The sequence below is a fragment of the Vespa crabro genome, chromosome 15 (assembly GCF_910589235.1).
Source record: "Vespa crabro chromosome 15, iyVesCrab1.2, whole genome shotgun sequence".
Classification (NCBI taxonomy): domain Eukaryota; kingdom Metazoa; phylum Arthropoda; class Insecta; order Hymenoptera; family Vespidae; genus Vespa; species Vespa crabro.
The window spans coordinates 1,862,600-1,874,576 of record NC_060969.1 but is presented as its reverse complement, the minus strand read 5'-3'; the positions used below and the strand labels follow the sequence as shown (position 1 = coordinate 1,874,576).

The 11,977-nt window shown below is 32.3% G+C and overlaps 1 protein-coding gene across 1 annotated transcript in view; it reads right to left on the bottom strand.

Annotated features, from left to right (window-relative positions):
- The window catches only part of LOC124429389 (RNA pseudouridylate synthase domain-containing protein 2-like), an 82,894-nt gene extending 76,777 nt beyond the window's left edge, over nt 1-6,117 (bottom strand). The window contains exons 1-2 of the mRNA XM_046974593.1: nt 5,963-6,117; nt 5,119-5,382 (exon numbers count right to left, since the gene is read on the bottom strand). Coding sequence (XP_046830549.1) covers nt 5,119-5,382; nt 5,963-6,100 — 402 coding nt within the window. The 5' untranslated portion in view covers nt 6,101-6,117. The remainder of the gene's footprint in view (nt 1-5,118; nt 5,383-5,962) is intronic.
- Nucleotides 6,118-11,977: the final 5,860 nt, after the last annotated feature.

The window sequence follows — 11,977 nt, the reverse complement described above, 5'->3', positions numbered from 1 at the left end:
TAGAAAGATAGAGAGAAAGAGAGAGAGAGAGAGAGAGAGAGAGGGAGAGGGATAGAACAAGCAATGTTCATCCCAAACCGTTTCTTTCTATGTCGATTTTTTCCTCCATTATCCTTTTATTCGTTCGTTTAACTACTCCATTTACGTTTTTACGAGTTTTGTTAACAAAGAAGAAGAGAGAGGGAAAAAAAAGAGCAGAAGAAGAAGAAAAAGAAGAAAAAAAAGCAAGCAAATGGAGAAAAAAAGAAGTGAATAAATTAAAAAACAACAAAAACAACAACAACAAATTCGTACGAATATCGTGAAAATTAACGTGAAATGTTTTCAAGCATTAAAAATAGAGATGGGAGAAATAAAAAGGATCGCGTTCTCCATTTTTCTTTTTTTTTCTTTCTTTGTTTTTGTTTTGCCTTGTTTTTTCTTTTCTATTTTTTTTTTCTTTCCTTTTCTCTTCTTCTTTTTCATTCTTATTATACATCACGTGTTTTCTTGATTTATAACACTACGACGTGTTTTCAGGAAATATGAAAAAAGAAAAAAAAAAAGAAGAAGAAAGAAAGAAAAGAAAAGTATGAAGAGTACAAAGAAAATAACAAAAGTAATAAGAAAAAAATAAATAAATAAATAAGAGAAGATAAAAATATAATAATATAATATCATTCGGCGTTAATTTAATGTACTACTAATAATAGCGTATGATCTCGAGGTGAGAAAATAATACTTCAATTAAAAATCGTCCTTGTACGCGATGAAAATACCATCTACACGATGAAATAATGAAAAGGATCGATTTCGGAACGACAAACGACAAGAGAAACGTTTCGTGCAAGGATGGCTCGTAAGATTTTAAAAACCGGTAGACAACGCTTTAGAATCGTTTTATCGTGCGAAAATAAAAATCCTCTTTCCCGTTAAGGACGACGAGCTGAACGAGAAAGTATTCATTAAAACGTTTACGATCCGTACAATCTAACCGACATAGTCCTGTTTAAAACGTTATCGTTCTTTTTTTTTTTTGTGCATCCCACAGATCTGTTCGCCATGATCCAACTTACTCTTCTCGACATAATACGGGATGTTATTGAAACGTTCGTTAGAGATATCATCAAAATTATCAACAGTGATAATAGAAACGAATTGAAAGTTTTAAAAATGACTCTTTTTCTTTCTTTTAGTTATTTTTTTGTTTTTTTTGTTTTTTTTTTTTTTTTTGAAACTGTTCAATCAAATTGTAAAAAAAAAACGGATACGAGAAAAATCAGGAGAAAGAGTCAATCAATTTTTTCAAAAATATCTTCCAAATATCTCCGATCTATTTTGCGATATAAGTAAATTAATCGAAATGAAGAAACAGAGAAAGAATGGAAGAACGAAAGAAAGAAAAAAAGAAAGAAAAATATGTCATTCATTTATAAATATATAAATTAAATTCAAATTTTTAACTTTGACTTTAATTTTAACAATAATTTTGACGTGGATAGCGTTGAAGGTAAAAGAGCTCTTCACGTTACACGTAGAAATTTATAGCGATTGTATCTTCGAAAAGTTTCCGATCACGTGACACCGTTAGAAAAACACACAGACAGTATATTATGCGGCTGCTAGGTTTTAAAGTTATCTTCGTTCTACGTCCGATCGAATTGAGAGCTACTCGCCCGTGAATATCCGTGAATTATATACCCCGAACGATATACATATTGCCTAGGAGTTTAGCTTATCGCGCCCGTACGCGTTTAACGCTTGCCCATCGATTTCACACACGACGATCGACGAGCATTCACATCCTTTCCGAGAGGGACAGAATGATCGAGGATCGAGTCGAGTCATTCAGATTAGGAACTCTTTTTGCCTTTTCTTTCTTTCTTTTTCTTTTCTTTTTTTTTTGTTTTTTTGCGACCTTCCGATATGACTCGGAGGAAATGAAAAAAAAAAAAAAAAAAGAAAATGAAAGGGAGAAAAAAAATTAAAAAGAAAAAAAAAGGAGAAGGAGAATTGTCCGAGGTTTCGTATATATGATCTTTGGAGAAAAAAAAAAAAAAAAGAAAAAAGAAAAAAAAAGAAGAAAGAAATTAATACATCATATTTTTATTCCCATCTCAACAAGATGACCGTGTCATTGAGCCACGTGTACGACGAAATTTTATCATATTTTCGAACGAATCCTTTTTGATAAGGTACGAGATTCTTTTTTTCTTCTCTTTTTTCTTTTTTTCTTTTCTTTTATTTCATTTATTTATTTATTTTTATTTTTTTTTTTTTCGAAGGAAAAGGATCCTCTTTCATTTCGGTATTTTAATATCCACACTTTTAGTAATATCATTTAAGAAAGATAGGATCTTAAAAATGATAGGATTGAATATAGAAAAGAAATAGGATTTTGGTCGAGAGCCGACTTTTAATTGGGACAAATTTGTTATTCCTTTATTCTCAAATGAGAAAAGAATTTAACGTAGGATGTGATTTAAGAAATGTAAACAATTCAAATGATTATTGTCCCGTTGATTTTATAATTGATAAAATTGGCATTAACGATGGATCAATACTAGATGACACACAATTTCACCGACAAGGAAGAGGACGACGCATAGCCAGCTCCAACTGTGGTTTATTTCGAGCTTTAGTTGATGCACAGTGACTTGGAATGGTAGACACGAATGCACACGGGCACGGCTCGATTGTGAACGTACACACGCTAACATATAAAGGGATAGGATTATTTAGTGGTCAGTAAAGCGTAATAAACCCAACGTTTCTACTTATTATAACGCTCGTGACGGAAGGACAATAAATATCTTGATTTTACTGTGCTACATCGGTATTATTCTATATGTGTATACATGTGCGTGTCTTGTCTATCTCTATATGTGTTTGTACATGCGCGCCAGTGTGCACAGAATAATACATTTGCACCTGTTAAAAACGACCTATCCGACGTCGCCGGTTATAAAAGCAACTCTTAGGCGTCTAAAAGTCCGATCGACAGAACAGCAAATGTGTATTTTAAAACGTGAAACTATTGGGCAGACTACCCTCATGGACATATACCTCCTAACATTAAAAACATTATGTATAAATATATATACATACACACACACACATATATATATATATATATATATATGCACACGTGCATTTAAATTAGATTGCTTGCACAGGATCTATAAGAAATTCATTGACGTGACAAATTAAAATTCGATGATCATTGATGTCGATGGACAAGAAAAAGAAAGAAAGAAAGAAAGAAGAAGAAGAAGAAAAAAGAAAAAAGAAAAAAGAAAAAAGACAGAAAAGAGGGTAAGTTACACAGGGCACCTGTTCAACCTGATACAAATCATAAGTAATATATAACTTGGCGCGTAGGAAATGATTAACGTGGTTAAAAAAAAAAAAAGAAAAGAAAAGAAACAAGAAAAACAAGAAGAAAAAAGAAGAAAAAAAGGTGGAAAAAAAGGGTACATTTCCTGAACACGAGATGGGATAAGATTCGCGTGAAATACATTTACGAGGATAGCACGTGGTGGTCATTTATAAAATGTTTATGTATCTCAATCCATCGCGCAATTCCAGAACTAGTAATATAAGTTCTTCCCTCTCTTTCCTCTTCATCTTCCCTTTAAGACACCATAAACGATAAAAATTCGATAAGTATGTTATCAGATAAGTACGATGGAAGAACGATGGAAAATATCAAAAAAAGAATTATTTAAAAAAACGTACGTTTCCTTAACAGAAAAAAAGAGAGAGAGAGAGAGAGAGAGAGGAAAAAAATAATGAAAAAAATTAAAAAAATAAAAAAAAAAAATAAAAAAAAAAAAGACAAGAACAAAAGAAAAGAAGAAGAAGAAGAAGAAGAAGAAGAAGAAGAAGAAGAAGAAGATGAAAAAGAAGATACCCCCTTTTTCTAGATGATCTGTTATGTTCGTAGAAGTTGATTCGTAGTAAAGTAACTGTGAATCGAGTCTAATACGTCCCAGGAGAAGCTTTTGACCGGCACAAAACGCGAGTTATTTGCGGCCGAGCGGCTAGCACGCTCGTCTTCCGAAGTGATTGATCGTTCGCCTCGCTGCACCGTGACTTCTTAGCCCCACCTTCTCTCTCTCTCTCTCTCTCTTTCTCTCTCTGATCTCTCTCTCTCTCTCTCTCTCTCTCTCTCTCTTTCTTTCTCTCTTTCTGATCTCCAATTTTCTTTCCTTATCCTTCGTAGACTCAAACTATACTTCTTCTTCTTCTTCTTCTTCTTCTTCTTCTTCTTCATCTTCTTCTTCTTCTTCGTCGGCTTGCCTAGTAAAACGACGGCTCACATAGAAATTGTCAGTGTGAACGTACATTTATGTATATATGTATGTATGTATATAAAAGCCACAGAAAGAGAAAGAGAAAGAGAAAGAGATATATATATATATATATACATAGAGAGAGAGAGAGAGAGAGAGAGAGAGAGAGAAAATTTCTCTATTTCTCTTGCGGACAACCACGCCATGGGATATTTTCAGAAGCGTCGCTGCGACAGAGCACATTGTGTCTCATTGCAAGCGGCGTTTTATCTTAACACCGTTCGTTATAACAGGGAATAACATAGTTTGAAAGTGAAAAAGTCATCACCTCGTTTTACCTATGCAATATCCTACCTACTTATCGGTCATCCCCAATTGGATATTTGCGATATAACTTAAATATTTACGAGAAACCACGAGTATCCTTCTCATGTGTATATTTCTGTTCTTTATCTTTTGCTCCTAATCAGGAGCTACAATAAATTTCGATCGGATCATACGATGAAAATATTATAATAATCAAACGTATTTAATGATCAAATATATTTTCATAGTTCTTTATAATCCTGTTAATATTCTCATATGAATAATAAAAAGTATTGATACAACAGAATATGTCGTTTAATACGTTTAACATTGTTACGATTATAGTCCTATATATGTCCTCATTGTCGTGAAATGTCGCAAAACTAAATTACGAGCAAGTGTAAAATTTTAAGAAAAAGAAATAAAAGATATATATATATATATATATATATATATATATATATATATATATATACACATATGTATGTATGTATGTATGTATGTATGCATGCATGCATATATAAATGAGAAGACTTACCTCCTCGTCGGACGGTGGTTCTTCGTAGTCCGAAAGGGTGTCCTTGAAGACGAAAATGCATTCCGACGGTTCCAATTGGCGAGCGTTGCCAAATTGAGTTTGTCCGTCGGTTGCCTGACTCGGTCCGGTCGTTTCCACCATCTTCGGTAATTTATCAACTGGCGACGTACGTTGCTCCTTACGTCGCCACAAATTCAAACCTAATAAGTTTCTCAGCACAGACGTTCGCCAGCTGTATTGACGTTGAATTACTCGTTCAGATCTCTGAAGGAAAAGAAAAAGAAAAAAAAAAAAAAAAAGAAAAAATACATGACGTTTATGTTTATCCGTGATTGCTTACGTTGGCGCGCGTTTCGCATTTAAAATTCCCGCCTATAATTTGAAGAGTTCATTTGCTATCACGGACGTGCATTAATTCGAATCATATCAAATACTTTTTTCTGTACTTAAACATACTTTATTTATATATATATATATATATATATATATATATATACATATATATATATAAACGTATATGTATACATATGTTTATTTTATTTTCTATATTTATGTAATAGCATCGAAAAATACACGTGATATTTGAGACATTTATTGTATCTATGAAACTATTAAATTTAAGGTTATGTTCAATAACGACCGGTTTGCTATTAATAGAATTTATTGAATATTTCATTGTATTGTAACTCCATATGAAAAATTATTTTATTCTACTTCATTTAAATTTGCACGAACGATAGAACGTTCTTCTCACACATTATTTCGATAACAATATGTAACATGTTTTCAATTTTTACGAAGACCATATAATATACAAAAGATGAATCAATGAACGTTTACTTACCGAAATACAGTGAACAACTGAGTTGAAAATATTACGGAATTGTGTCTGATTGTAAATACTTCTCACTTTTAAACTATACAAATTTGTATACAACAGCAAATTTCGATTAACATTCCACTTGTAAAAAGATACCGACATTATAAAAACTTTACTCCGCAATGAATAGCCCTGCCATCTTGCGGAAGAAATATGTTACACGACTATTTCCTTGAATCGTCGATACAGAGAATCAACGAATGCAGAACAAAAGATAATGCATATGCCATCTGCCGGCTCTGTGCAATATTAAATTTACAAAACTATTAGCGCACATATCTCGCTAGATCTGTCCATCTTGCAGTGATTCGTGCTAAATACGATGTCTGTTTGCCTTTGTTTCACGATAAAAGGATAAAGAATAATAAATGTAATTAATACATGATAATTATTATATAAATTTGCAAATTTAAAAAAATCATCTTCAAATTTAATTACATCTTATTCATTTACCTATACAAGAATTATTGATAATGTAAAGTATTAATACTTTAGTGTTTAATCATAATTGAATTGAAGGGATTTATAAAATTAATTAGAAATTAATTAAAATATGCAGCCATTCGCTCGGTAGTACTTGCGTTGCATGATTTACCATTAGATTTCAATACATCGCAAATACTATCGACCCAGATCTCACCACGAGGAGGTTGCTGCATGTGGAGACCCACGGATTGACGGTGACTCTACTCTAAAATCCGCGTTCCGCGATACCGATCCGCGATACCTTTCCGCTTCAATGCACTGGCTTCTTAACTAACAGGATATGCGTAGCTTAGCTACAACACACCTCTTACAGATAGCTCCACCATTTGCACCGTCCACTTCAGACATAACGGATTATTAAGCACATCCGAATTCGTACTTTCCGAATTTCGAACAAACAAAGCGCACTCCTTAGAAATACTAATCGCGTCGCGACACTCACGTGTGTGTTATAATTACGAAGATTCTACTGTTAAGCCGAAATTCGCGAAGTACCCCCATCGAAATTTCGAAGAAATCAAACGAAGTCCACGGTAGGACCTTTAATCGCGCCCGAACACCCACGCGAGTGTTAGAAAAACGGTGACTCTAATCTATAATTCGCGTTTTCGATACGAACAATCAAACGAAATATAATCGCGCCCGAGAACACCCACGCCTGTGCCCGCCGACACGCGCGCCAGTGTTCTTCCTATCCTTCCCGTATTCGCGCGTAAAAATCGATGATGAATCCTGGTATAAGATGTATCATGCGGCCGCTGATGAACCTATCCCTCGATGATCTAACCTGGAAAAGAAGAAGCTAAGGAAAAAATAAGAGAAAGAAAAAAAACGTAAATTAGAACATAATATAGATTATAAATAGAAAATAAATATAATAAAAAATAAATAAAATAGAAAATAAACATATATAAATAAATAAGAAAACTAGAGAAAAAACAAAAAAAGAGCAGCTCTGCACGATGCTGAAACAGCAGACCGCACCATTCCATGTGTCCTACCTAAGACCTATAAATGATAATTAATAAGAATATATTAAAAACATAATTAAAAACATAATTGAAAACTTAATTAAAAACATAATCAGAAACATAATTAGAAACATAATTGAACACATAATTAGAAAGAAACAACATAAATAAATATTAAGAAAACATAATTAAAACGAAGTAACATATTAATGACATCATTGAAAACATAATTAAAAATGAAAAATATGAGATAGAAAAGAAAGCCGGAAAAAGGAAAAAGAATCCTAGAAAGAGAAAAGAAGAGAAGTAGCTCTACACGATGCTAAGACAGTAATCCGCACAGAGTCCCACACCCATGGGCCCCTCCCATGAGTCCCACCCGATGCTATAAATCATAACTAATAAGAGCAAATAAGAATGAAAAATATGAAATAGAAAAGAAAGCCGGAGAAAGAAAAGAGAGCCCCAAAAAGTTAAGAAAGTAGAAGCACCTCTACATGATGCTGAGACAGCAAACCCGCACAGAGGCCCTCACCCATGGCCCCCTCCCATGGGTCCCACCCGAGATATATAAAAGATAATTAATGATAGTAAATAAGAAAAAATAGAAATGACAGCAGACATAAAAGTGTTATAGAAAAAATTCCTTTTCGTTTGTCTAAGAAATTATTGTACAATATATTTTTGTTAAGTGTCTTCTTTTGAAGTATCATTAACGATATAAAATATATATATGTTAATGTTTAGTAAATTAGAATTAGTTTGAAAAGATATTGGAAAAGTAATACAATATGCAGCCATTCGCTCGGTAATACTTGCATTTAAAAATTTAGAATTAGGCTTTTCAAATATTATCGACCCAGGTCTCACTACGTGGAAGTTGCTGCATATGGAGACCCACGAGCTAACGGTGACTCTACTTTACTCTAAAATCCGCGTCCTGCGATACCGATCCCTTATGCCTTCCGCTTCGGATATTTAGGGCGACTTAGCTAACAAGAGGTATATAGCCATAGCTACAGGGACCCCACTTACAGAGAGCTTTACCGTTCAATACCCTCGCCTCGGGCATAACGAATTATTATGCACATCCAAATTCGTGCTTCCGTATTTCGAACAATCAAAGCGCATTAATCGCGTTCACGACACTCACGTGTCTTATTATTACGTAGATCCTACTGTTAAATCCAAATTCGCGAAGTAATCTAATCGAAATGTTGAAGAAATAAAACGAAGTCCACGTTAGGACCTTTAATCGCGGACGCGAACACTCACGTGAGTGTTAGAATAACGGTGACTCTAAGTTGAAATCCGAAATGACATGAGTTAACTGGTATTATGACTCTCGATGATATTTGGTCGAGGGATTTCTCCCGCTTACAAATAACAGGATCGTCATAACATCGGTCAGCTACATGTACTGCACTACTAGGTGAGACCGTTCGCGCAACCCGAATTTCAACACTAAAACGAAGTCCATGATAGGACTTTTAATCGCGTCCGGACACCCACGCAAGTGTTCGGAAAACGGTGACTCTACTCTAAAAAAACGCGTTCGCGAGGTAATCTAATCGAATATTCGAGCAAATATAAACGAAGTCCCCGGTAGGACTTTTAATCGCGCCCGCGTTCATTCACGTGAGTGTTAGAAAAACGGTGACTCTACTCTAAATTCGCGTTTTCGATACGACCAAATCAAACGAAGATTAATCGCGCCCGCGAACACCCACACCTGTGCCTGCCAACACGAGCATGAATGTTCTCCTATCCTGCCCGTATTCGCGTGTAAAAATCGATGATGAATCCAGCCATGCGATGTATTATCCGGCTGCAGATGTACCTATCCCTCGAAAACTGGAAAATCTAACCTGGAAAAGAAGAAGCTAAAGGGAAAATAAGAGAAAGAAAAAAAACATAAAATAAAATATAATATAGATTATAAATAGAAAATAAATATAATAGAAAATAAATATATATAAATAGATAAGAGAGCTGCAGAAAGATGAGAAAATAGAAGCAGCTCTGTACGATGCTGAAACAGCAGCCCGCATCATCACATGGTTCCCACCTAAAACATTAATCATAATTAATAAAAATATATTAATACCATAATTAGAACCATAATAAAAAACATAATTAAAAACATAATTAAAAACATAATTAAAAACATAATTAAAGAAGAAAAATATGAGTAATAAAAGAGAACTGTTGAAAGATAAGAAAATAGAAGTAGCTCTGCATGATGCTAAAACAACAGTCCGCTTCATCTAATGAGTCCTACCTAATGATTATAAATTACAACTAATAAGAATATATTAATAACAAACCTAAAAACATAAAAACATAATTAAAAAGAAATAACATAATTATATTCTGAAAAGACGTAATAAAAAGAAATAATATATTAATAACAAAATTAAAAACATAATAAAAGAAGAACAATATGAGATAGAAAAGCAAGCTGCAAAAAGGTAAGAAAATATAATCAACTCTGCATGACGCTGAAACAGCAGCCCGTATCTTCTAATGTTTCCTACTTAAAACCTATAAATCATAATTAATAAGAATATATTAAAAACATAATTAAAAAAATAAAAACATTATTAAAAAGAAATAACATAATAAAAATCTGAAAAGAAATAACATATTAATAACATAATTAAAAACATAATTAAAGAAGAAAAATATTAGATAGAAAAGGAAGCAGCAGAAAGATAAAAAAATAGATGAAGCTCTACACGATGCTGAGACAGCAACCCGCACAGAAGCCCACACCCATGTCCCCATCCCATTGGTCCCACCCGAGACTTATAAATCATAATTAATAATAGTAAATCAGTATGAAAAATATGAAATAGAAAAGAGAGCCCCAGAAAGAGAAGAAAAGAGAAGCAGCTCTATAAGATTCTGAGACAGCAACCCGGACAGAGGCCCACACCCATGGGCCCCTCCCATGGGTCCCACCCGTGACTTATAAATTATAATTAATAAGTGTAAATCAGTATGAAAAATATGAAATAGAAAAGAGAGCCCCAGAAAAAGAAGAAAAAAGAAACAGCTGTATATGATGCTGAGACAGCAACCCGCACAGAGGCCCACACCATGGGCCCCTCCCATGGGTCCCACCCGAAATATATAAAGGATAATTAATGATATTAAATTAGAATATTTAGAAATGACAGTGATGAAAATTTTCTATGCGATAGTATATCTATTAATCAATAGTTTATGTATGATCTTTATAAGATTGCTAAGAATATTCTGTTGTTTAAATATTAATTAATTATACTTTTCGTATATCGTACATTATTTAAATTTTATAATAATCTTCTTTATTAATTATTTCTTCCCGTATTGGCGATTCCACGACCTGGAACTAGCTGAAAAGAAATAAGGAAAGAAAATAAAAATATTTATAAATTATTAATTATACGAACGATAAAATTTTGAATTTAATTTAATTAAACATAAGAAAAATAAAAGATTAATTAAAAAAATAAATGAAATGTGTTGAACACTGAAAAAAAGAAATATTATTTTCTCTGAAAGAAATATTATTATATCTATTAATCGATAGTATATGATAATACAGGTATATAATTTTTATAACGTTGCTAAAAATATCCTATTGTCTAAATATTAATTAATTATACTTTACGTATATCGCACATTATTTAAATGTTAAGATAATCTTCTTTATTAATTATTCTTTCCCTTATTGACGATCCCCACGATATAGAACTAGCTGAAAAGAAATAAGGAAAGAAAAAAGAATATGTATACATTATTAATTATACGAACGATAAAATTTTGAATTTAATTTAATTAAACATAAGAAAAATAAAAGATTAATTAAAAAAAAAAAAAAAAAAAAAAAAAAATGAAATATGCTGAACATTGATCTAAAGAAATATTATTTTCTCTGAAAGAAATATTATATTACTTGTACATTTCGTAGATACATTATTTTATTATAGAACTCGATTTTATTAAAATAAAATTATAAATTTAATTGAACTTTCAAAAAGAATGTAGAAAATTTATCAATCGACTTTAACGTAAAATTTGATTTTACTAAACTAAAATCATGAATTCAATTGAATTTTAAAAAAGAAAAAATGTATAAAATTTATGTCTCAAGTTTAAATATACATAAAATTGTTAAAATGCATAAAATATGAAATAATCCTATTCGCGTAAGCGTGACAATGTGAGAATGTTATTTACGGAATGTTACTTCGTCAATTTTTTAAATCTACACCCCTACAACCATCACCATAAGGAGCATTTTGAGTGACAACATGGTAAAATTAAAATACGATTAAGAGCCATTCTCGAAAATTTCTAATGAATTTTCGAAAATAACTCAATAACTTAATAATAGTCTTCTTGAGCAACAGTTTGTAAGGGCCTCTTTGACATATAGCATCTTGTTTACTTCGTGCCCTAATCAAATCGAATATCCTTCAGAAACTGTAACGACAAAATTTTATTCGAAATTATAAGATATAAAAGAAAATCT